Genomic DNA, 27,465 nt, shown 5'->3' with positions numbered 1-27,465 from the left:
TTAGCGACATTCGAAAAGTATTCTGAGAGATGCTTATAAATATACCTAATATTAGTGTCTTTTTTTCTTCCAGATTCATAATGTAAATTTGTGACATTTTTAGAACGACATGAAAAGTATTTCACGACTTTCATCAAAAGTATTTATTGATTCTAATTAAAACTGTAAAGTCAGATAATAATCTGTTAGATACACTCTGCTTGTTATGATATACTAGATAATATACCATGAAAACGGAGAGATACGTTACGTCAAGCAACGAGCGACGGCTAAAGCTGCTTATAATATCCTGTATCCGTAGTATTCTAAACGATCAGACGATACAATTGCAACGCGAGGGCTTTGCTCTGCTATGTTATATTCCGCGCGTTGTTTATATTCGCGAATTGAAACCACGCGCGAAATAAACGAATTATTTACCATCGCGAAATTCAACTAAAAAGGCGAGATCGGGCGAAAAGTCGATTCAGCTTAAGCGCGAGTTACAGGCCGTTTAATGGATTCACACGAATCAATTTTATTTTTCCATTTGATTCAACAAATCGCGACAAGACAACGGCGTTTCGCGCCGTTCGTAATTTCATCGTATTAAAATACGAATGTGCACGAACGACTTCTATTCCTCGGGGTCTTCTGCATTCGTACCTTTCTGTGCCGTGCAGTTTATTTCCTCTCTCGACGCGGATCCACTTCTTCTCTATAGGGAATAAAAACGATCGTTTAGCTCGCGCTGCAGCGTCAACAGAGCGGAGGTAAAAATCGCGCGACACTCAACGACGAACTCAATGACGCCTTTTCGCGCTGCAATATCACGAATATAAGCTTTTCACTCAGGCTCTTCATCCACAATTGTTAAATCAATTATTTGAATGGTTTCTCTTTTCAAAAAGATTATTAAATCATTAAAAATGTTTTATATCAAATATAAGATTTTAGAAAAATCTATATTTATATCTCCTATAATCTATAATTTTTTTACGTGAAATTATTTGATAACAAAAGAAAAGAATGAAATCTTTCTTTTATAATTTTTATATAACAAAGTTAATTTCAACGAGAAAAAAGTATTGCGTAATGATTGTTAAGCAAGAGTTGATTATAGAAAAAATGATAGTTATACCGACATTCATATATATATATTTACATTTATCAATATTTTTAATAGCATATGCAAATTGCGATTAAAACTTGTCATATTTATAGGGAAAGTATAATACTAATTTAAATGTCATCAAACTTTCGTTTTATAAATTTTTCATTAACAGATCTTCGTGTTGCAAAGTATTTGGCATTCACGGCCGTACTGGGGTTATCGCCCTTTTCTCCCTGTACAGCTTAATATGCATGAATGGCAATGAAGGGCTACTTGACAAAATCGACCTGTCCATACTCTTCCGAGTTTTGTCGTAATTTCATTGACTCTCGCAGTAATTTGAACGGTTTTCATGTTGCATTATATTGTGATATCTTTTTAAATTATTTACATCTAACGTGTGATGTAACGATGAATGGCATCTTTTCACGATTATCCGTGTAATAAAGAAAGTTTAGAGAATTGCAAACTTAACAAACTAATAAAAATACAAAGATTTTTTATTTCAAAAAAATTTTACATTTTATTCCATATTTTTACAACTAGCTGCTTTTTCACAAAGTTTTATATCTTGACTTATATCATTCCTTTTAAATTTTTCTGTATTTATCAGTTATATTTTTCAGTTTCCACTCGTGAAAGAAATAGAAAAATAATCAATGTTTTAATCAATTTTGTGACAAAAATTATTTGGGTGGAAAAAACAATATTACGTCAGATGTGTGTAGGTTGTTTTGATTTTTTTTTCATCGAACTCGTACTAGTTTATTTGTTCATGAAGATTGTTGCTTTCCAATGAGTGAATGCAGAATTTATAATTGCTAGAGTTTTTGCATATTGCAAGCAATTAAAGTTTAAATATTAATACGATAAATTTTCAACGTTTATATTTGTTTATTATTGAAAATTGACTATTCACATGCCACGTTATTCTTTCTAATAAAAGTAATTTTTTTTTTTTCTAATAACGCGACACCGATAAAATTTTTTTTTTTTGCTCTCTTAAATCCATTCGTAGGAGTAACTTCGCGCTAAAGAATAATATCGATAATTAATCGAGTTATGATATAATTATTTTAAGAGATTCCCAAAATTTGACTTACGTCACGCTCGAAACGTATGGCTTACGCAATTGAAGAAATTCCGGGGAAGAGAGAAATGATTGGGCGAACGAGTTTTCACATACGTGTGTCTGGAATACTTGACATTTCCTTTCTCTGCGCACGTATTCCTTTTCAGCGGTTGATGTGCTACTCTTTTTGTAAGAGCGCGGTGCAGCCTTTGCCGCGAACATTTCTCAAGAATAGACGCGCATTCGTACTCTCGCTCCATATCTCGCGGTCCACATTCGAGCGCAGCATAATTTCCGAGGAATCTCAGAGCTCCATAAATGCCAGACGCGAGGACGCTTTTATATCGTCACGCTCGCGTGGAAATTCATTCTTTCGTAAAAAAGGAACCTCAATACGGACCCCTCGAATCGAACGTCGAAAATGGGTTTATTATATCCCTGACACGTATTTTGAGATCCTACATTTGCACAAGAAATCTGCGGTTATCGCTTCGGAAAACCTGTCAATTTTACGAAGCCGGTCGTTCGCAACAATGAAATAATATCACGTATATCTTGTTTCGTCGCGCTCATAGATGCGCCATTATATCGATGTGATTATTTCTGGATTATCTTATCAAAGCTGCCTCAAAAGAGCGCGACGGCTGCTCTCGAGGCCGCTTGGCGAGCTGCCGACATTTTTCGCGGATATTTTTGTCGCGCGGCCCACCGAAATGCATCGGTCCAAATCGCACACCGTCGCCGCCACCAGCGAAAGCTTTTCGAATGTAATTTGTACGCAAATTTAATTAGTCAGGATTTAATCACGAGCGCGTCTTGCACAATTCGTAATTAAATACGTACGAAGAGACAGTTCGGGCGAGACGATTCTCGTGTATATATATATATATATATATATATATATATATATATATATATATATATATATATATGTATATATCCGTTTCGAATCCGCATCCACGCGCGACGTGCGTCTCAGAGAAACACGCGCACTTTTCACTATCGTCGCACACGAAATGTACGCACGCATGCACGTGTTGCAGTTTCGCGCGGAGTCAGCTGTATCGTCGCGCCGCTGTCAAACGAGAGAGCGAGCAAGTAGTACAAGCCTGTCACTTCACGATCCGTCGCGCGTGGACTCCGACCGCCGACTGACTACTAGCTATGGTCTATACTCGGTGGCTGTTTCTACTGTCTCGCTCGCGCCCCTCTTTCGGCGCCGTCTCCGTCGCACCCACCACCGACGCATTATCCTTCTAAGATCTAGCGCAAAGCTCTCGTAAAAGCTTTAAAGAAAGCAATCAAGATAATAATTGCTTTTTTACTGGGTACGCCAAAATGCGTTTATAAGACGCCATATATGAGATATTGATTGAAATAATTATTTTTAAGAAACAGAAATTTCATTAAATGTTTGAACTTTGGATGTACTTAATGATATTATCGTATACTACATAAAAGAAATAGAATTATAAAAGTACTGAATACTCAGATAAGACATTTAATAATATTTTTAGCCATGCTGATACATAAAATATTGATTTAATCTCTTGTTTTTTTATCATTTTTTTTTCTAGTCTTATGAAATAATAAACGATTCAATTGTGTATAATTTTGCTATACATTATTCATAATAAAAAAAATGCAATTGGCGAAATAGCCAAATAAATTGAAAAAAGAATAAGATTTTTAAATTAGTAAAAAATAGAGAATAGAATGCTTTTTTTTAATTTTTAGATTATTGCAGGTGGATTATAGAACCAGAATTATTAGCACTGGAAATTAGCGGAAAGCTTTAATTATAAGAATGTCAATTTTATGACATTATAATAGGAACGAAATTAATAACTCGTTATTAACTTCTTTTTTCTCAATTATGGCAAAGTTTAGAAGATCATTTTAGCTATATTATGATAATTGTGAATCGCAACTTCTTAATAAAAGTTCCTGATTAAGTTAACTTGCAGTAAATGAAACTTTGTTACCGTTGAAAAGTAATTATATCTTAAGCAATCTAGGATAAACCAATCTAAAAATTTTATTCTAGTTCTTTTTTACGATATTTAAAAAAAAAAATCTCTACAGTATCGCTACTAATTAAGGAAATATTGTAATGGAGTAGTTTCTAGCGTACTTTGGATAATAAGACATATATATATGTATTTCATACAAAATTTACTGTATTATGCGCAAAATATTTTTGAATCGTGTAACATTTATTGAACGAAGGAAAGTTTATGTCGACGACGGTTAAAATATATAGGTATCTAATGATAGAACATCGTATATAGGTGAGTATTACAGCTTAGAGTGGGCATTCTTATTGAAAAGCTATAGCGCGACAGTCTGATCGAGCACCTGTCGATGGCAGACTTTGACCAGCTTTTTCCAATCCGCCCAGGCATTCAACGCCTGCCGATCACTAAAAGCGATGCTTATTTGCATAGATTGTAAACTGCGGTTGCGCGTACGATGATCAATTCGAACATTAACAGCGTCATCATTTCAATGAAATACGGAGAAATGCGGCCAAATTAATATATTCAATAAATATTCACATTTTTGAGACTCTAAAAAATAGAGAAAAAAATGCCATTTAAATTCTGAGAAAAATCAAGGCTAAAAAAAATTTGATATTTAAAATTCTTTTAAAATGTAAAATAATTCTATATTTTTTATTTTGTTTTATGAATTTATTTGATAATTGTATTGATATAATGCTGGTATAATACGTAAACGTTACTTGATATATACAATTAAAATGTAGATGTATTATTTGTGGAAAATAATATACATATATTATGTTATATTTTCTTAGAGTTTCTAAATACAAAAGATCTATCAAACTTACTCGATATTTATCACAGTAAGTCAGTTATCTCTACCTAGAAATAATTGACTTGCTCTGCCACTTTATTATTATATGATTTTAAAATTATTTTATATATTATTATTTTTTACATTTTATTTTTATTTTTGAATATTTTAATTTTTTTACATTGACAAAAATACTGTTAAAAGAATGTCATATGATATCTGTCGCTATTTATGTATAGCGCGTTGACTTTTCGATTTATTTTAAGTCTTCCTTTCTATTTATATGGCTTCGCGTTATGTAATATAGTTTTCATAATATCGTTTAAAAAAGAATTTATTGACGAAATGACACTTGTATTTATTTCGCATGGAATATACGGCATTCTACTGTAAATACGATTTTCCGACGAATACTGAGAGATTGCCGCTCGTTTACGGCTAGCTTCTACTTTCTAGAATTCTACCATTATTGCGGCGCGACTAGAAGAAAGATCTCTCGAGACGCATTTCCAAGAGATTCTTGTCGCTCTCTGTGCGAATCCATTGGAGAGCACCAAGCCCTTTGTCAGTTTTTGAGGTCGCCGTTTTATCTCTTCCTTATATCGTCTTCTCATTCTTATTTCGCCGTATCGCCTTTCGATTTTCCCACAACCGATTAAATATCACGTTCCCAAAAGAAGTACCTTGCACGAAAATATTCATTGTACGATGTTGAAAGTGTTAGAGAGACTATATTTTATTTTTCAAGACCTTATGTTAAAAAGGCAAGTAAACATATCTTCCATCTTTCTAAGAGAACAGTATGTTTTTGCTTAATAGGCTATTGTTATGGGGACGGTAACTTATCATATCTCGCAAAAATTTTCAAGAAAAAAAAAAGGTAAGCGGATTTTCAACCGGCAAGAAGAAAAATTATACTTATATTTGGTTTCCGTTCTTTTTTCACATATTTCTTGTAAATAGCAATATCAAAGTTACTGAAGAACGGTATATAAACTCATTAATATTATATGTGGGAAATAAAGTGATTGAAATTATACGGTAATTGTAGCTAATCGGATTTCATTTCTCACTGCGCAATGATAGTAATAATTTTTAATCTTTGTAGAGCAGAGATCTCTGTTTATATAAGAGATCTCTTTCGGGGGCTTTTCTTTTTTGTATTTAATTATAAAACTAAAAAGAAGATAAACGATGGAAATGATTAGTCGTATTAATATTACGTTGTAAAGCATCGCTCGCTTCCTTCACTTTTATTAAATAAGATCAAATCGCAGTACAGCTCGTGCGTCGCGACTGATAGATACAAAAGTAAATGTTATTTGAGGATGTCGATGGGAGTAATCAATATTAAGATTAATGTCATAATTTACACTTGATCTAATGGTTACTTATGATCATAGCTCGATGTTGAGCGATAGTGCGCGAGACTTTCTTATCGGCTAATATCGAGCGCGAGACAAGATTTTGCGTTACTTCTTTTCTGTACGAGATTGAGGACGGATTTAAGACGGATAACGGGAGTCGGTGCAAGATTCTTTCGCATCGTCTGCGCACGCACACGTCCTGCCGCCCTGGCCGTCCGGTAGACATAGCTGATCCTTGTTACACCTTCCATTATCGTATTGGCATACGTTGGTTACTGCGCCAACAAATAAATATTAAATCGTAAATATTAATTGAAATTTCGGATGATACAATATATTAAATTCTCAGAATTTATTTTTAGAAATAATGAACTAGTTTTGTTAATTCTATTTTTGGCAAAATTTAACTAGTAAAATTTATATCAAGAAATGTATTCGTGAAGATAAAATTTACTTCTGGGGCATGACTCAGGAACGACCACAATGCCATATAGTTTTCCGCTACCACCTGGCGGAACAGATAAGGGTGTGCGTCTTTCGCCATTAGTTTTCATGCCGACTTCGATCTTGTTTCTGCAATGTAAGTAGGGTAATATATAAAAGCTTTCGAATTTTATATCGCTCCTCTAGATTGTCGTGAATGCTTTATTGCCTTACGTTTTCCAATCAGTCCAATAGTAATAATTTTGAGATATTGCCAAGCCGAACGGATAAGTAAGTTCATTCGCGACGATGTTGACCTTCTTGCTATCTATTTCGATACAACCTAAGAACAAGAGAATATTGTTAGATTATTTATTGTCAGAGCAGCCAGCTTTGTAATAATAAAATATCGCGTCATCGGATATATTCTTACGTAAGATTAACGAGAGAAGATGCTATTTTGATGTGTTTATGTAATTAAAATCTATATTTACTTATCGTAAACGTCCCAGCATCAGCCCAACAGAGCTCATCTGTCGACCAATCAATACTTAATGAATTTGGCAGCTTAACGTAATCACCCTGAAGGAAGATTGCTCGGTCTGTACCATCTTCGTTAGCCCACTCCAATTTTGGAGAGGCGCGATTCCAGTCAGACCAAAATATTTTCCTAAAACAAAAATATTCTTTGTAAAAATTTAAATAACTTTACAAAATTACATCAAAATAATCTTACGATTTAATAATTGAAATATAGATGTTTGAATATTATGAATTTAAAATTATTTTCTCGCGTCTTGTTATTTTTATCGATGAAAATTAATTTGAATTTGTTTAAGAGAATCTGTAGACACAAAAGAAAATACGAGAAAGTCGGTGTTTTCTAAATACGCAGCAAAAAATAATTCACGATCAGAAGCTCGAAGAAATTTCATCGTTGTTATTGTGTAAATAATATATGTAGGAATGACTGCAGTAAGATCGGAGAGGATTTTGAAGTACGCGGAACTAAAAAGTTTTGCAAATTGATTTTCTCTGTGCTTTTATATATTCTTACCCCCGATATGGATGAACAGCTATTCCCCTTGGATTGACCAGTCCATCGGAAACGAGGATTTTGCGTTTCTTTGTTACAAGACTGGCAACCTCGACGGTCGTCTTGCCTGAATCGGTCCAGAAGATGTTTCTTGAGACCCAATCGACCGACAATCCCTCGGGACTGCTAACTTTCGGAATAAATGTTTGTGCCATTGATCCGTTGTAAGATAGTTCGACTATTCTGTTACCTGCAGTAGATGGATTGCGATTTTATTCATTGCGAAAAATATCTTATTTTTCTATCGCCGTTTTTAATTATTTTCTTAATACGTCGACAATTGAAAAATATATTGATAATAAAAAATCAATTTGTCGCATTTATTATAATAGAATATCGTAGAATTTTAGATTCTTTATTAAAAATAGAAGTAGTATTATTTTGTGAAATAATAATTATATGAAAATCTAGACTGATTTTTAACATATGTTATTGGTAAACTCGAAGCAAATCGACTTTTGAATACAGACGAGCAATTACCAGTAATATCACTGGAGTAAGCTTTGCCGTCGAGGCAATCGATATCTAAGGCGATCGCCATTTGCGTGTAAACTATGTAGATGGGATTTCCTGGATTCTGTTGCGTAGGCATGAATGGTATTCGATGCGTGGCCATTCCTTGGTTTACCAGGAAAAAGTTGGAGTCGTGCCTTGGCCGGCGCTTACAGTTTACGCCGTCGCCGATGTAATCCTCGTTGCAAACGCAAGCAAATTGATTTTCACCGGCCGACACGCATGTTGCGTCCGGAGAGCAGAGGCTCGGGTCGCGTCTGCACGAAGTGTGTGGGAGGCACGTAAAACCGTCACCGTAGTAACCCTAAAGGCGGCAAGATTACATTATAAATGAGCTATGGCAAGAGAGACGGCATAGTATTGCCAAAAATCTTGCTTTATGATCGTATAAAATTTTTAACTATTTATTCAGTTATTCATAAGTTTTTTATTTTGCTCTTTCTCTCTCCCTGAGCAGATAACCGTACGTCAGATTTTGCTAATTTTTAATTATTTAGTATTTAAAACTGTCATTGATAAATCGCGATGTACGCGCTACGTATTCACGTAGTATTCGATATAACGTAGCACGTACGAGTGTACGACACGTGCGATGATAACAAAATTGATTATCCTATATAATGCGACGTGTGATACGCATCTGTACGCACCGGTTGACAAATGCAGGCGAAATTCGCGGATGTTTGATTGTATCCGCAAACTGCGTTTCGGCCGCAGTTATTCAAAACGTTACAGCCGATATGATCCTCCACGCATTGGCGCATACCGTCGCCGTGATAGCCGCTTATGCAGACGCATTTGTAGCCACCGTCGCCGGACGACACGCACTGCGCGTTGACGTGGCATTGAGAAGGATTCGTCGAGCAATCCGATAGCACGCATCGGTCGTCCACTAAGCTGAATCCGGGGTTGCAGGTACATTCGTAGCGCGAGCTGACGGGATGGTAGGTGCATCGTTCATTCTCTTCGCATTCGGAATTGTCGTTGCATTCATCTAAAACGCAAGAAAGTTACCAGAGAAAATATCAGTTTGGCGCATTTCTCGATTCGTATTATGCGGTTTACAGCGCGATATAAAAGTAAAACGTATGAGAGAGATTTTGATATCATCTGAAATAATTACTAATCAAACGCTAAGAGTTCGAAGCTCATGATTGTATGTGGTATCTCAATTCACATGATATGCGTGCTAGAGAGGAAATTGCAAAAAAAAAAAAAAAAAAAAAAAAGATTGCATTGACATTCGGAAGCGCGTCGTGCCCGGAACGAATGAAACAAAAATTTAAAAAAAAATATAAGGATAATGAAAGCACCGATAGGACTGCATGTTGTTCCATCGCCTTCATATCCTGGATTGCACACGCACTTTGCTAGCGGTTCCTCGTGCTGACAAGACGCATTGGGGTCGCAGATGTCCACTTCCACGCAGGATATCTCTGCGCGAAGAAGAAGAAAAAATCGTACCGTTGTATTATTATTAACATACCTCCGCACTGCTTTTATGATTTAGACTTTTTCCTCGGGAAAAATATAATTATTGAATGCAGGAGCATCGGAGAGCGCACTATAATGTTTCGAGAAACAAGGTATTAATTTTGAATTTTATAAACAATTTATAAACTGAAAGGAAAGCATTGCGATTTAGATTTTTTTTAATTTTCTGTTTGTAAAAGTATATTTTACGAGTATTCATATGTAATAATGATTTAAAAAAATATTTATTATAATAAAAATGGTGTAATTATATATCATATAATGTATATCAGAGTGCGCTTTCTAACACAATATTTGATTTTTGTTTATTGATTAACTTGCTAAATGCAAAAGCAAGATGCATTTTTCACACGTACCTGTCTTGGTGCATTCCATACCGTCGCCCTCGTATCCCGGATTGCAGCGGCACTCGTAATCGCCGGTGTTCGTCACGTAGATGCATTGCGCGTAGGGATGACACCTGTTCACCACGTTGCAAGATACTGGACACAAGCGTGTGCGCGATTATGATACATTGCACGGCAAGCGGCGACGATAGCTGGCTATCCCGATAGCGAGACCGAAAAATTTAATGGAAATGGCTAGATTTCGCGATGTTATGAACGCGTCTTGATCGATAAAGAGTTACGAGCTAACTACTGAATAATTTTTCTACTAGTCGTTTGCAAGTTGCCTCGATATATCTGATATATCAGCTTTTCGGGATATGCTATTTTTATTTCGTATCTTTGCGAAGAATTGATCTCGTGAACGCAGCATTGCGTGAGATGAAAGTTTTGAGAGAAAATATCGTTCGAAGAATATTAAAGTTGATGCATTAGTTTTTATCGCTATCATCAGAATGTCAAAATCTATTTTGATACGTAGCTTGAAGCATCTCGAATAAACATGAAAAATATTTTCTGAGCGAAATAATAATAATAAGTATTTTATATGTTCGTATGCAACATGAATATTTCAACATGAAAAATATATTACTGTATTACTTACAACATAAATATTAAAAAATAATATATAAGTTTAATGAAATTATATATGCAATATTTTAGTCACGTTTGTGTGAATATCTTGATCTTGTAGTTCCTTTTTAAGGGAACTGTCGTGCGCTGCAGACATCTTTCCTAATTTTCCGAGATAATCTTCCGTCGTACTATTCACTAAGAGGTTGCGCGTCGCAAGTTTCTGAAAGTGAGTTTAAGGACTTGGAAGATAACAAAACTTCGTGTACACTTATTCGTAGAACAAGTTTTTTTCTTACTCGCCCTTTTCCGCCCTCCGAAACACCTGGGACGTGGGTTCGCAAATTTTCACGCGATTCACATCGAGCTTCGTAAAATGGGATTGTTGTTAACACATGTCATTATATCATTTGCAGTTTCATTTTTGTTATAAAAACGTTACTTTAATTCTTGCACAATTTGCGAGCCCGCAAGCATTTTGATTAATTAATGAGATAAGAGATATATATCGCACAATATAATGGAATTAAAACAGTGGTAGTACGGAAATAAAAGCAGCATGCGTCGTCGCGCCACGAACTCGTTAAAGAGAAAGGTATGCGGAGAGGCTTAATACTCATTAAAATGAACATAAATAGCTTAAAGCCAAGCAGTGAATGCGTCGTACGGTTAGATCCTGATGGACCCATCGTGTCGTGGTGGTATCCTGGCAGCGGAACGCAAATTCGTTCCAAATGGACGTAATCGTATCCCACGGGACATATGCAGACGTCGTCGAAGCATTCCGGGAGCGGATGTGCCGATACTAAAACGCATTATGCATCGACGAACGATGTTCGTCGCGTTAACGATCGTAATCTCGCTCGTTATTAAATATTGATCATCGTCGCATCGCGGCGAGAATTCAACCTATTCGTGTTAATTTATTCACATGCAATTATTCGTTGTGTAAAGTAATTGTTGATCAAATTGTTTTAATTTTCAGCTGCATTTTAATTTTTGCGTCTAATGCGATCCTCGGAGAAATTTTAATGCGATGCTTCCATCGACAAACATTGTCATAATTTGAATTTAAAACGATATGGAACTATTAACGTCTATTGCACTGACGTACCTATATTTTAGCATAATTGAATAAAACGGCATTTAGTGCACTTTATAATACGATATATTTATTCTGTTGCTTTTTATTCTTACGTTTTTCCGAGGATCTTCAATTTTTTAATCGATGATACAATCACATTTCAATAGAATTATACTAATACTCAATTAATTATTATTGTGCAATCAAATAATTATCGATACGATAGAATCCCTCAATGCAAAACATGCTACGATGCATAGATGCAATAGCATGCTATGATGCATATTCGAATAACGGAGAGAAATTGCATCGATCTAATCCGTGCTAAAAACTTTCACGTTTCACAGAAACCGCCATATGATATACCGATTATTATTTTTCGTGCAACTTACAGTCTCGATAATCAATTGTCGTGGATTCTCCCTCTAGCCTTACGCAGGCATGGTTACGGAATTCCCAGCCGCTTGGACACCAACACAATTCCATCAGACATTGCGGTTGCGGCGGTTCGTCTGTTGTAGTGGTGATATCGGACTCGGAATAACACGTGTATCCATCACCTGTAAATAATCGCATATGTAAATACGAGAAAACATTTTACATATTACATTGTGATCATGCGTGTTTAAAGCATCACTCGTCCTTTTATCGTGCGATAGATATTCAATTATAATTTGCAATTTTAATTTAATTACTTTGTTCGTCAAATTGTCTTGGAACATATTAAAATTGAAATATATAATAGTCTTACGAATAAAGAATTATATAAGAGGTGTACCACCAGTACACAATTGAAATTATGAGAAACCAAAGGCATTAAAGGTGAACATCTCTTATAAGCTGTCAAATGGATGTGCCTAGATTCAGATATGTTTTTTAGCTTGCGTTAAAATATTATTTTTCATTATTAATGATTTGTGTACTTATATGAATTTATACTGATTTTTGTATATATTTTTTTACATTTTCAAAAATTTTTTTATGTTATTAACAGTAGGCAAAGATCTTTTCTTGAGCTCTTTACTCACCGACGTAACCGGGCATACACACGCAAACGTGCTTCTTCCTATTTCCGTCGAAACTGCAAAGCCCGTAAGACGAGCAGTTATCCTCCTCATTACAGGATACTGTAAAAGTAATTTTCGTCTTTGTCAACAAAAATATGATGATGAGCAGTTTTTTTTTTACCAGTCGATTATATCTGGAAAACATTTTACCATGCTGAGCGGGATAACAGCCTTGATCTGTTTCCTCGAAACCAGACATACAGACACACGTAGGCGCACCTCTGATCATTCCACATTGTTCATAATCCCCGCAGCGAATATCCTCGCAAGACGGCAATCCTGCATTACGGATAAATAAATTTTTCGAATATAAAATTAGATATTATTGAGCTCGTACTACCATAAATAGCTGCAAACTGAGAGATATGAATATTATTTTAATTTAATATTTTATATACGAATATTTTATTCTCGAAATATATTTTTAAATATCTTCAAAGTGTTGGAATTAATTTAAAAATAGAATTTAACCCGTAGTATTATCAGATGTTAAGATTATTTTTGTCGCTATCAGCAGTAAGAATTTGATCGACATTGAAATCTTACCACAATATGGTAATTGTGATTTTAAGATATAATAATTTATTATGAAACAAATGCAGAGTTACTTTCACAAACTCGGCCGTCTCCAGTAAAACCAGTTCTGCATTGACACGTATAGCTGCCTTCTTGATTAATGCATTGAGCGTCCAGAGAACACATGTGATTACCGGCCGTGCATTCGTTCACGTCTACGCAAATCGCACTGCCATCCTCCTCGTATAGATACTGATACCTTCATAACGAGCAATATAATAATAAATGCAGTATCATAGATATTTAGTTAAAAAATCATAATGTAATGCATATACATTGACGCTAAGATTGAGATAATATATTTTTATGAAGATATATCACACATATTCAAAAACAGACTTTTTTTCGAATATCTACGATATTAAGATTTTTTTTATAAATTAATCTTATAAAAAAAAATCGATATTTACCCTGCATTGCATATGCATTTGAAATTATCCCCATCGACCACGCAAGAGCTGTGATCACCGCAAGTCTGTCGTCCTTGAATACACGGATCTTCCTCCTCAAGAGGCGTTACCTTGGTATTGACGGCAAATCGTATGATACCCTCGGTGGCCTCGTAAGTAGTGATGCCTCTGAAAAACTTTAATCTGGTCGTGTCATCTTCGGGATCGAAGATACCGTACGGACATTCCTGATAGCTAATTATCTGATCCAACGTGAAGGCGATTTCTCGCTCGTCTCCGCCACCGTGTAGTAGTTTGCAAGTACGCTCGCTTTGTGCACGGATCATCCCCGGCTTGGCGCGAGTGTAGAGCTCGTCGTAATCACCATAGTCCACTTTGGTGTCCCTTTCGAGATGCGGTACCGTACCTTCGATGTCCGCTTCTATCTTCAGTTGACCGAACACGTCCAATCCGAGATAATTGCTGCGTATCGTCACTTTGTCGCCGGTTGATGGAAAGATTAGCTCCGCCGTGTGATTAAATAAACCACCTATGCGTGGAACATGCTTGTATAAATAATTGTTTATTTGTAGACGCTACCGCGTTTGACAATCTTGTAAATTTTATGAATCTTATAAATTAATATAATGCAATATCGAAACGTTCGTGTTATAGATTTTTTTTTAATTTTTTAAAAAAGAAATTTTACGTAAAGTTGCTTTTCTCAGTATCGTTAATATAATAAATATAATAGATAACTTTTTTAATTATTAATTTGTTTAAAAATATGTATAACATACGCTCCTCTCTTTTTCTCTCTATCTATCTATCTCTGGATAAATGAAGAGATCAGAACGCGTTAGGATATTATAATCGATCAAAATTGATTTTTGAAGATTTCGTAATATAAAGTTACTTGCCTGTAAGTTCGTATCCGTTTTCAGTGTCACTAACCGGTTTCGCGAATAGCCAACCGATCACGCCGCCCAAATTGCCTAAAAGTTGAAAACTAGCTCCGATTTCTTGGGGTACTCTCGACAAAGCAGTATATGTTCGTCCATCTTTAGTTTGTACGTAACATTGAAGATCTCTTGATGGGAATTCCACGCCGTTGAGTGTACCAGATATTCGGCCAATAACACGAAGAGGCACGTCTAAAAATTATTTTCAGTAAAAATGCCATCATATTTTTAAATCTTTATTTAATTTTTATCAATTTTAGTTTTCTATCATTAACGAATTTTATAATTATTGTTGCTTAATCGGTATTTCTTCTGTGTACAAGATATTTATTTTTTAGAAATATTATACACAAGATTATTTATTTATATTTTTACACGATCGTTGAATCAATGACAAAATAGCATTTAAAGAGATACAATACCGGTTTTCTGCATTTCTTAAAAAAGGGTCGTATCTTTTTTTTTTATGCAATTATCGGTAGGGATACTTCAATGCGCACAGTCGCGACACGATCATCAAAGAACCGCGCGGGTCATTTGCAGGTATATTGCTGTCTTTACGATGTTACCGTGGAAGTCGTAAGAATCAGTCTCGTAAACTATGAATAGATCAGAGAGCGCACTGGGGCAAACGCAGCTACTTACTGCGATGCATCTATTTGTCGTACGCGAGACGATTTCTGCGTATCTTTGTTTGCGTTAGACGGAGCGTCGTCGGGAGTTCAAGGGGGAACGTTGAAAGATTCCTTCTTTATCCCCGTTTCGAGAATACTTCAAAGGCCGCGTTCGCATGCCATTAGCTCGAACTTATAACTCCCAACGCGACTTTTCGACAATTGCCATTGATAAATAACTCACCGTTTGGCTGGCAGGATTTCCCGTTGCCAAAATAGCCTTGCTTGCAGCTGCAGCAGAATCCGATCTCGTAATCGATGCAGGTCGCTTTGCTATGACAAGTAGTGGCGCCGGTCCTGCAGCTGGCCGCTTGATGCATAGTCATAGTGTCTAAAGAGCGTATATTAGTTATAATCACGTCATGAGATACAAGAATAATATTTAATTTGCGCGTATACTTTATACAATAAGTTACAATCATATTCGTAAGGTAGAAAATAAAATCATCTTTAGTTTCGTTGTATAAACATATATAATATTTTCAATATTTTTTTTTTTTTATAAATAAGAGTATTGTATATTTTTTAAATATTTTTTTTATATTATACGATTACTTTGAACTTTTTCGTATTACCTTCGATATTATCGGGAACCTTTATATTTTCACCTTCGTCGATGGGGCCGACTTGAAACAGCCACTCACCAGGCCTATTTACATTCGACCACCTGAAAACAATTACAAAGATCCGTGATTACGTCGTATGTGAATATAGCCGGCGCCTTCGCTCTCCCCATTACTCACTTGTCGACATTCTGAATTTGGTCGGTGCCCGATCCCCTCAGGATATACATTTTACCCTCGCTCATGAATCCTGCCTGCGCCTTGGCATCCGGGAGCCCGCTGGGATGCGATTCACCCTGAATCCACTGTATACCATTTTCCGGGTATAGCAGTTCAACAAAGGAATGCGAACCGTTGGATGATATAGCGACTTGATAAGTATTCACCTGAAAGGCGAGACTCGATGAACGCTCACATACTTGGAAAGCTTATTACATGTTTATTAATTTTTTATTTTTCCTGTGTTAGTGTGAAGAGAGGTTTAATATTAAATAAAACAAAGGAAGAAAGAGAGAATACTGTCAAAATTTTTTCAAAATGTGCAAACAACTTACCTTATCGTTACGCTCGTTGTAATAACCAACATCTACCCAGGTAGTCAAAAACACATGCGTAGGTAGAAAGTCGACGGCATTCTTGAAAGCGCTTCGAACCAATCCTCCGGTTCTAGCGAGAATCTCGGGAGAATCGGTTTCGCTAAAATAAACCGTTCCCGAACCTCTCGTGTCGACATGTGTGTAGAGAGGCGCGATTACTGGATCGTCAAGGGGGAACGCGATGTTGAAGAATCTTTGCATTGCCCTCGCAAATGAAAGAACGCCGTTTCCATTTACCTGAAACCGATTTTCCAGCTTTGACGTTCATTAACCGACACGATCTGTAACTATGTCCGACTTCAATTTCACGTTTAACGAGAGTTCCGAAGTATTGGAGAATTAGATCATTTACAGAAAGAAATGATAGAGGGAATTTGTAGAAAGAGAAAATGCGAAGAGAGAGAAGTTTTCAAAGGTTTCATTTATTTACATACGCTCGCGATAGGAGCACGATTAAATACTCAGATTTTATTTATATTAAAAACATTGAGATGAAAAATTAATTCAACAGCGTTCAATCAACTTTTTACATATCCAGAACTTATTATATAGTCTGACAAATATTCATAGCATTAAAGTTAATAAATGTCTGTTAATCCTTCTATCAATGTAGCTTTACAGCTTTTATTAATTAATTGATGTTATATCATCTTTCTCATTAAAGCAGCGCTCGAAAAATGTGCACAGTTTGTCGCGTTTTCTCTGAATTTCTGCGAATTTCTCAATCGCAGAGTGCGTTGATTTAGTCGCAGTGGGATTATTTACATTAATCTCGATGCCAAGAGTCGCACTCGCGTACACAGCTGGCACGCGTCAGTAAATCAGATCCCGTCTAGTGATGCACGCATGAAGGTTGGTCAGCGTCAGCGGGTCAGCAGGTAAATCGTCGGCACGAGCTGTCAGCGAGAAATCCGACAATGACATAATTAGGAGAGAGGGATGAGGCCCGCACTCTGCGTTGGTTTGACCGCGAGTCGCGCGATACGCATGCACGTTAATGAGCAAGCGCCTATCATGGAGGAGTCATTCATCCAACGACGCGCGATCGTTGAGAAAACGATGTTATGTCCGCGGAAGCTTGCGAAGGAATCACAATGATCTCGCCGAGATCGCGATCTTTACAAAGGTATCACCGGTAACATCGACAAGATGTACAATATTTGCAGGATATTATTGAGTTTTTTTAGAAATTTTATGGAAACAAAAAAATTATAATGTGTAATAATTGCGTTATTCGAGAACATCGCAATATTATTGTCAATTTTTTTCTTTAGATAAGACACAGTAGATATATATAATAAATAAATAAAGGAACATTTGAGAGGCATACATTCATACATATATTGGATTGAACGGAAAGTTCGTGCCGTTTTTTCGATTTTCATCTCTTAGTAAAAAACGGCACGAACTTTCCGTTCAATCCAATATAATACTTTAAAAATTAAAAAAATATATTAATTATATCTTTGTATTATATAAGATATTTAAATGTAATTTATATATCTCTATTTTCTATGAGTCTATTACCTTGCATTGTTTCTCTATATTGCAAAACTTTCTTTAATCTCCAAAAAAATGATCTCCTTAAGAATAGCGAATAAGTAAATCTCTAATTATTCTTCATTATTCTTTGGTACCATTTCAAAGCGGAAAGAAGCAGTCGACGCGGTGGTCGTGTTATGCTTTTTGGGGCCGCTGGCTTATTTCGTCAATTGGCTAAAACGATGTGCGCCAAACGTGCCTCTTATTTCATATTCGACAAGATGCACTCTTCGTGCAGTGTCGGGCCGCAGCTGTTTCTCCGTAAAAAGCGGCTTGTCATTAAGGAGACAAAATTAAAACTCCCCGAAAGAGCGGTGCAACCGTCCTAAATATTGCGCTGAGAAGAAATGATTAGCGTGTTTCTCACACTACTCACACTACTCACGTTTCAATATTAATTAATCTTGGTAGTTAAGAAAGTGAATTTGAATTGATATTGTATATTCTATTGTTTTGCTATATAGTTTATTTTTAACGAAAGTTTGAAACGTTTATGAGATTTTTTTGTCTTATTATATATATGAATCAAATTTTGATTTTTTAACAATAGATTATTAAAGAATAATGAATTTATGAATAATGGAATTTTTCTATAAGTCTTCAAAACAGTGTGAAACGCAGAAATTTTCATTTGCTTAATATCTCTTACGAATTTTTACATCTATCCGGTTTCATTCTCACGTTCTGATTCATGAACGTTAATTCTTATGCGCCATTCAAAGTCCAAGTTGGAATGTCCGTTTGCTCAAATGACCCATATTGTTTTCACGTGAGGTTAATATCACGGGCGCCGCATCAAATTTAATGTTCTCTCAAGTCGCGCGCACCGTTAACAAGCGACCCGATTCAAGTGAATTGACACGAATTAGGGCGACAAAGTAATAAACCCTATTGCGGCATTATTCTGGCATTAGACTTGTTTTATAATTTTATTTTGCAACAAGGTAATTATTTATTATTTCTATTTAAAGATATGAATTGGATCCTTTGTATTTTACTGTATTTTACTGTATTTTACTCTAACATTATCTTTTTAATATAATTTTTTTTTTTACAAAAGTAAATTCTATTTATTGCATTAAATAATTCTTTATAAAATATGTCGCATATTAAATTTATTATTGTTAGAAATATTTGAGAGAGTATGTTGAATAAATTAGATTTCGTTTGTTCAATGTAAAAAAGATTTACTGAAAAATTTAGTTAGAGACTGACATGCATCAATTAATTCATATATTCATTAATTACATCAATATTATTTTAATTACGTTTAGAGAGAAAAGCAAATATTATTTTTATATGTGACGGATCTATTAGGTAGTCTCTTAATTTTTTTTATAGTTATCAGAACACTATTTGCTCGTTTCCACATATTAAATACGATAGCAATTAGTAAACAAACAGAAGTCTACCAATTTTCAATATCCAATCAATATTATTCATCCCGTCATATATATATATATGCGAGTTTATAGACCGATAATCAGTATCGGTCATCGAGGCGTCCAATAATCGATGCCTGGAGATGTCAAACCAGTATTGATAGTCTCATCGAAGCCTGTCTATATGATCGAACATTTTGACATTCGCGTAAGTCAGTTAGTGGGAAAGTTCGGTCCGCTATCACCGTCGAGGCTATCTCCGAGGTCGTAGGTCAGAGCCGATGACACACACGCACACACATGTGGTGAATAGCGGGAGAAAACAGTGGAAATAGATAATATGGCTTGTGGAAGTAATAGGAGGAATCCGTGCTGGCTGCCGTCTCTCTTCCTGATACCGTCGATAACGTTCTAGTGTTTCAACAGAAATAATTTGAGATCGGTTCTCACATCGACGAATATTTCAATATCGAATGCGGAACTTTTTATACTGAGAAAATCACTTGATCCTTTTTTTTTTTTTTTCTGTATCGGGAATCATCTCGTAATTGATATGTATTGTTCGTATACATATTTTTTGCTATATGTGTATACCATTGAAATAGAATATAGACAAAATTTAATTAAAGTTGCAAGTTATAATTACAATCACACTTTATAATATTTTCAACTTTAAACTTAAATTTTTTAATTATATTCGGCTTTTCATTTTCTTAAAGTTATATTATTTTACAATTTTTGACGAATGTTTGAAAATTTTTATCTGATATTTATATATTTATTGTGTATATTATATAATATTACATACAAATATATAAAAAATCATGTTACCAATTATGAAATGATATCATCGAGGCTATAAATTATATTATCTCAAAACGGGACACAGAGAAATGTGACTTATAATTAGAATGCGTTATTTATAGATTTTTTAGTTTTGGTAAAGAATTTATCGTCGAAAACAGCTGATTTGTGTCACGGCATGTATTATCTGCTAGAAAAATGCAGAATAATTTGTGATTTCCATAACAACTTGTGATGGAAAATGTTTCCATTATCTATCATTCGTTAAAATGAATTCCCATGGTGCATTTCGATGATACATAAGCGCTGTTGAGCGCCTTGTTCGCGCGGTACTTCGGGTTGAATGCGTCGAATTCGTATGCTAATCGCGGGACTTCGGTGTTAGCCGCTAATCTTGGTGCACGCGCAATCGTCGTAACATAGTAGCAGCTATGAATCAACGATGACGGCAAGAGAGAGATGGTGCGGCGATGGTTTCGATAACGCATGCCGCACGCGCTAACGCGATCGCGCAATCGGCCGCAATCATTTTGATGACTACGAATCGTCGACGATAAACGACGAAATGAAGATGATTGTTGTGTAGGCAGGTCCTCTAAGTAGATCGTCTTCGTTCGTGGATACGTCGCGATATACATCTGTGTCAATCGCGATTTGTCACTGACCTGGGCCCGCATAACAATGATAATGCACTAAGAGTCCACCGAGGAAGCGCTTTATTGGAATGTCGGAGCTAGCTCTCTTGAATCGCCTGATGCCCAAGTTCTTTTTGGACATTTCTTTTTATATAATTCTATTTCAATTTTTATCTTGATTAATTTTTATCAATGCTAATGATATAAATTATGAGAAATTATTAATTTTCTATTAATAAGTTTTCAAAAAGCAAAAAGTTGTCTCGATCTTTTTTAGGGTAGATAATCATTTCAAGAAGTTGCGCGTACAGTTTGTTCTGCTGATAAATTATCTAAAATTTTATTTTGATTGACTTGTGACTTGTTACACATGAAGTAGCCGACGGAAATAATTTTTTTAAGAGATTCTTTTTTATATAAGTATCTGAGTTTATATTGATGAGGAAAATATTTTGCAGAATACTTTGCAAAAAATAGTGCAGTAAACTGTTGATTGTATTGTTGGATTATATTATATTATTTTTGAATGACTTGTGTGAAACTGACTAAACTTTGGTGATATTTTTAAATTCGTACATAATTTTTGTTTTAACGCATGAAGCAAAATTCTCGTCAATTAGTTCGCTGCCGTCTGCTTTTGCGTTTGCATGCGGAAGTCTCTGCGTGCTTGAATTACACTTGTCTAGTTTTACATGGCATGCTCGCTTTCCTCGATATTTTCAACAAATTGCACGCCTACAAAGATGTCTGTCTGCCTACTAAACATGCGCGCTAAATTGAGAAAGGCGAGCGAAAACTGAAATTACATTCGTAAAAAACGAGTGTAGCAGCTCTTTTACGAAACCACAAACATTGAGTTTTCATAGATAATTACAAGGTTACGACAAGATATGTGGCAATATCGGAAGTTGGTAGAAAGGAAACTCGGAGAAACGGAAGAAACGATAATGAAATTAATTGAGAATTTCGTGCCGAGTCTAATTGAACTTTGCCGGCGATGACGCAGCCGACAACATAGTCGATCCAGAAGAATCGCAAGCGGAATTTCACAATTCCTCCCACTAATTCTCCACGAAATAATGTGGGAAAAAGCTAATTGCACACAGCAGTTGCATCGCAGACTGGCTGTCGCATTACACTCTATCTTGATGCGAGAACTTGATTGAGTATAGCAAGAGAAGTTTTCTTCATTGAGTTTTTCCGTACGAATTTAGATTATGAAGAGAATAACGCAGAGGTATAAAATTTACTTTTAATGTGTGATATTTTTACAAAGAATCAAATAATGTTAGTTTTATGAAACGCGTGAATATTTTTACAACGAAGTGTGGGACTCTCGTAAAGACGCAGGTGCAGGAAACACATCGGTATATGATTTTTCCTCTCGTGCAACTTAACTAATGTGAAAAGTTATCAAGATTAATGGCAGGAATTTACATATTCGTAATCTCACGTAATATTAAATCGCATCTCTTACGATCGATATAGCCAAGTGAATGTGTATTTGTTTGCAGAATAGTGCAATGATTATAGCTTTTGCGCGTTTTTTTTTTTTTTTATTTCTATTAATGTACTCTTAAATATATATAAATTATTAAAACATTTTTTTTTTGGATAACAATAAATAAATTACAGCTACAAAGTCATTTAAAATAAATATATGTATGTCAAAAACGTATAATTAGATATAATTCGAACATATATTATACACTAGGTTCTAAATTAAAAATTTTTTTTCTATCATATTTATGGCTCTTAGTTTTTACTTTTACGCTGAAAAAGGGAAGAATAACATCATGAATTTTTTGAATTCTTGAGTTCTATCTTTTGATATACGAAAAATGCATGTAATGCTATGCTGCGCGTTTATATTGCACACGTGTGTTACAGTAATATAAAAAGATACGATTACGGTACATGTATTGTTGCGATACCTGCAAAATCGAATCTCCCATTCTAGGCTCTTAATCCGTCTAGTCTCTCACAATTATCCGTCATTATACTTTACGCTCGTCCGGCTGACTAGCCGGCCGAGTTTCTGCGTGTGATTCGACTCGACGCGCGTCCCTAAGCGAGGCGCACGTACGCACGTCATCAATAATGCGACGATGATTTTGCGGACGCTTGAATTATTGACGGAACACGATGAATGGAACGGATCACGACGGATCATGGCTCTAATGCCATGCTTTGACAACGGCGACTGCGAAAGTCATACCCAATCCGAAAATGAATTTTGGTATTGAATTTTAAAAGCTCCTATCGCGTATAATCTTGCTTGAAATGGAATATTATAAAATGTAAAATAAAATGGGATATACAGAATATTATCACTAAATTGCTTTGCCAACATGTAATCTTGTCATAAATTAAAAAAAAGAAAACATACAATTAATTCTTCATACATTTTAATAGCAGATATATAATCATATATTTTGATATTTACTTATACACATATATTTTTAAATATTTCACGAAGATAGTATTCTTTTAGATGTATATGTAGATTGATCATAGTTTATTAAAGATACTCCATGCCGTTAACCAAGGTTGTATAGTCTCGATAGGAAAACTATTTTTCACTCGAGAAAATGTTGATAACATTGGTTCGCTCTACGCGGAGGCGTAATGCATAAACGCTTCCACGCATGAGCTCATGCACCTTGATTCGCAATAAATTGCTTCGGGGAGATGAATCCTTCGCTTTAATCTGCGCGAGATTAGCCCATAATTAATGTTCATTCATATCTCCGCAGTAGTACAATGATTCGCGGAAAAGTTAGATCACACGTGTCCTGCGGACTTTTCTAATCGTTGCCGGTTTCTACGGTTATTCAATCATTTTGCTGTCTGCGTTTGCGCGATGACTCAAGTGCGTATATCAAGATTTAAATATCTTTCTCGTAGTTAACAAGGAAACGGCCGGGATTGTCCCTGCGTTTTTGATGGCCTTCGGATACGTCGTAGAATAGCTTAAAATAAGAGACATCCTAATGGATGTTTAAGCAAGTAGACAAGTTTTAGAAGCTATTTCGTCATATTTGTCCATTTGAGTGAATATTTCGCAAAAATATAAGTATATATATATATATATACAATATATGAAATGCTTTTAGTTATTTTTACATGTTTTATAATTTCAATCATATTTTACTATGTAATGTACAAAGCTAGAAAAATCGTCACAATCATAAAAAATTTGAAATTTAAAAAGTACATGTTTCTTATTTTTTTTAAATTTCTTTAACATTCGAAGTTTTCTCGAATCACTCTTTTGTGTTCCTGCAACGCGCACCTCCTCGAAATACGCTTTCGCCTACGGCCGATCTTTCGATGTGCAAACACTACCGGAATCTTATCGCGTCTTGGCTCGTCTGGATGCGCGTTGCATCGTCTTCCGGTTCGCGCGCCGCTCTCGCTCGTTCATTCATACAAATTAACGGGCTCTCGTAAATTGTACGCGATGAGCAGCGCGGCAGCGCGTCCGTTGCAATTAAGCGCGATTGTGCCGCCTAGAGAGTCCGTCACTCTCGTTCGTCATCGCAAGAGCGCAATGAATTCGTGTCATGCCAGAAGATGTTGACCGGATTAGACCGCGAGCCGAATTGAGAGAATGACCAAACGCGCGCGCGGGACTCATTGTCTACCGCGCGATAAATTGATATTAATCGAGGAATTACGCCGGCCGCACCGATCGTCTCGCCGCCGCCGTCTCGGAACTTTTTCTAGACCGGGTCGTAAATTGAAGTTCGTCACGTGGAGAAACTACGCTAAATTTTCTAATCTATGGAGATGGCCAGAAAAAATTTCTAACTTTTTCTAGCCTCGTAAAGAGAGATAGGACAAGTAGATACCGTAAAGTAAAGTGTAACATCATTCTTACTCCTCTTGTTAATAATCCTCTTGTGAGATATCCATAGAAATTTTTTCACTTTTTGTTTGAATGGAAAGAAATAGATAGATAGACAGATCATTTTTAATGATCTTTCTTATTATTAAATTTGGTGAATTTAGATATATCTTTTTTAGATGTAAATTTCACATAATCGTGAAATTGTTTTTAAAAAAATTAACCGAACATATAAGCAGGCGAAATTTTGGCTTTTATTATATTCTTACTTTGTAAATGAAATTAATGCGATGTTGTTCTTATAATTTTATATTATAATAAATTTAAAAAATTGCAGGAAATAATTATTTTCTATAAAATTTTTACTAATCAAGTTTATTTTATGTTTTAGGAGCAAAGCTTCTTGGAATATCATGGCAAAGAAAAAGATTAATACGAGGTAAGAATAGAATAAAATGCTTTACGCAAATTCGATTAATCATCATATTAACAAAATTATCTAGTTGTAAATAATAGTTGCAAAAATATTATTCGCACACACATAATACACAGTTTTGCAACAAGTTATCAAGAATATTTTGCGTTTTTCTCGAACGATGTTTTCCACGATCAGTTTACACAAGCATAAATACAAAAATAGCAGACTATCTAATAATAACTTCACTGCGTACCCACATATTTGTGCAAATATAAATAGCAGACTTTGCTTTAATCAAATTTTTAATCTAAATTATATATTTTTTTATAAGTAGGCATTATTACTGTGATTTTTGTAATTTTCTGTTTCTTAAAAAATTTGCATTTGCAAGAGGCAGAATACGATCTTAGAAAGATTATGATATCGTGTAACGTAATTATTAAATTAAGAATTGTGTTCATATCTTATAATCAAGATATGATAATTATGAAAAAAGATTTTTTCTTCTATATTCATATTATGTTTTACTCTTTCGATATATTTGTATGCAATTAGTTCGTACACTGATTATGATATATAAGTAGATTAAAATTAATTTAATACAGGGTAATTCAATTTGTAATTTTTTTTTTACATTTCTCGCTATTATATTAACGAATGAAGAACAAGATTTTTTTCATAACACACAATAATATCAACAAAAATTTATATATAAATATAATATAACTTTATATTTTTTCAATTCATAATACAAAATTTAAAAATATTTTGCCATCTAAATATTCATTTTTTAATATGAACAGGCATTCGATCGAAAAATTGCATCATTGAAACATTGAAAAAAAATTATAATATTTAAAAAAAAAAATCGCTATCGGTACTCACGAATATGGAGTTGTAGATTTTATCGTAGAAAACGATGGGAGTTTTGAGGATCGCCTCCGCGGATATCAGCATCCGGTTCGGGTCGCTCTCGAGGACCAAGGAACCCGGTGCCGCGTATTGATATAAATCGTTTTTCGACAGGGCGGTAGTGTAGGGCGCGATTAGGGCCAGCGCGAGGCCTAACAAGACGCTCCAGCGTACGGCGCCGCGAGCCATTCTCTCGGACTGCCTTAACGCTACTGCTGTTCGACTTGGCCACGACGTCTCTTCTCTTGCCGCCCCCTAATCGTCTTTGCTCGCCGCTACTCCTCGACCGGCGCGATCGTTCCGAATATATAAAACGTCACGCTCACTTCCCGCGCTCGCCGATAATTTTGTGACATCGCTTTGATCCCGCCGCTAATAAACTAATCGTGCACAATTGAATATATCTCGAATGTAATTCTTCAACTTTTCTCTTTTTCTATCTGTAAATTATTCGTGTTGTACAATGATCATTTCACGTGGTAATGTCCTTCCGCTCCGCAAGTATATCGGTGATCGGAGTGATGAGTTGATGAGTTTGACGAATTTTTTAATACTTTTTGACATAAAATATTATATTCGATTTATTTTCCATGATGATCGAGAAAAAGTTTTGAGAAATTTAATTATATTGAATAAATGACGAAAGACGTTTATGCAATCTCATAGAGGTGAATACAGAAATCACAGTCGTGATCACATGCACATTATAGTTTATTATTTAAAGTAAAAACTGCAAGCATTACAGATTTTTTTTTTTTTTTTTTGAGAGCAGCGTTTTATTTACGAATCTATGTCTTTAATAATCATTAATAAATCTTAAAATAATTTTTACATATATACAGAAATATTCATTATATCATTACGTTATTATCTTTGTAGATCTTTTTTATGTACGTGCATGTGAAAACGCAGGATAAAAGCATTATCATCATTTAAATTAACAATAGCCGTGCATTTATGCCACGTATTTTTTCCGCGTGTGAAATTATAGTTGATTCAATTTTATCTTTGGACGATTTATTCAAATGCCGAGATTTACGCTATTACGTGATACATATTGTAATCAGCACGTGTGGATTTTAAGGATTTAATTGCGACCATAATCGTATTTTATCAGTGACTGAGATAATTGAGCTGCAAGGTTATGCATCCCGTGGCTAAATTGGCTGACATTGCT

The 27,465-nt window shown here is 35.2% G+C and overlaps 2 protein-coding genes and 1 long non-coding RNA gene across 7 annotated transcripts in view; 1 reads left to right on the top strand and 2 right to left on the bottom strand.

Annotated features, from left to right (window-relative positions):
• The window catches only part of Neto (Neuropilin and tolloid-like), a 104,779-nt gene extending 101,776 nt beyond the window's left edge, over window positions 1–3,003 (bottom strand). For 2 of the 3 annotated variants that reach the window (XM_070304270.1, XM_070304272.1), the window contains exons 1-2: window positions 2,197–3,003; window positions 646–697 (exon numbers count right to left, since the gene is read on the bottom strand). The gene's annotated coding sequence lies outside the window, so the exon portion shown is untranslated. The remainder of the gene's footprint in view (window positions 1–645; window positions 698–2,196) is intronic. The other variant, XM_070304271.1, reaches the window with a different exon arrangement.
• The window catches only part of LOC138937734 (uncharacterized), a 272,331-nt gene that overhangs the window by 34,104 nt on the left and 210,762 nt on the right, over window positions 1–27,465 (top strand). The window contains exon 2 of the long non-coding RNA XR_011447564.1: window positions 25,350–25,397. This is a non-coding gene — a long non-coding RNA (uncharacterized lncRNA). The remainder of the gene's footprint in view (window positions 1–25,349; window positions 25,398–27,465) is intronic.
• Window positions 6,202–26,507, bottom strand: Ndg (Nidogen). 3 transcript variants are annotated; one of them, XM_070304267.1, is made up of 21 exons: window positions 26,262–26,507; window positions 16,704–16,982; window positions 16,330–16,535; window positions 16,162–16,253; window positions 15,771–15,917; window positions 14,871–15,104; window positions 13,972–14,500; window positions 13,594–13,760; window positions 13,136–13,264; window positions 12,947–13,045; window positions 12,311–12,478; window positions 11,502–11,639; window positions 10,232–10,357; window positions 9,695–9,817; window positions 9,032–9,375; window positions 8,349–8,685; window positions 7,830–8,058; window positions 7,267–7,442; window positions 7,007–7,115; window positions 6,804–6,922; window positions 6,202–6,624 (listed from the first exon to the last, which is right to left on the bottom strand). In XM_070304267.1, exons 1-21 carry the CDS (start codon window positions 26,475–26,477, stop codon window positions 6,488–6,490), a joined length of 4,104 nt encoding a protein of 1,367 aa, XP_070160368.1. In that variant the 5' UTR covers window positions 26,478–26,507; the 3' UTR covers window positions 6,202–6,487. The 3 variants fall into 3 exon arrangements, with proteins under 3 accessions (XP_070160368.1, XP_070160369.1, XP_070160370.1); XM_070304268.1 differs by lacking the exon at window positions 11,502–11,639 and having other exon boundaries at window positions 26,262–26,506; XM_070304269.1 differs by lacking the exons at window positions 9,695–9,817; window positions 10,232–10,357; window positions 11,502–11,639 and having other exon boundaries at window positions 26,262–26,506.

The sequence above is a fragment of the Polyergus mexicanus genome, unplaced genomic scaffold (genome assembly GCF_030449975.1).
Source record: "Polyergus mexicanus isolate NDT 795.1 unplaced genomic scaffold, iyPolMexi1.0 SCAF_11, whole genome shotgun sequence".
NCBI classification, from domain to species: domain Eukaryota; kingdom Metazoa; phylum Arthropoda; class Insecta; order Hymenoptera; family Formicidae; genus Polyergus; species Polyergus mexicanus.
Note: the sequence above shows the minus strand (reverse complement) of the source record. Positions and strands in the feature narration are given on the sequence as shown.

Coding starts and splice junctions, on each gene's coding strand:
- Ndg (XM_070304267.1), bottom strand. CDS start 26,477: ATGGCTCGCGGCGCCGTACGCTGGAGCGTCTTGTTAGGCCTCGCGCTG. Junction 15,105..15,770: donor GAAATCCTGCCAGCCAAACG/GTGAGTTATTTA, acceptor AATAATTTTTAG/ACGTGCCTCTTCGTGTTATT. Junction 14,501..14,870: donor AAACGGATACGAACTTACAG/GCAAGTAACTTT, acceptor TTCCACGCATAG/GTGGTTTATTTAATCACACG.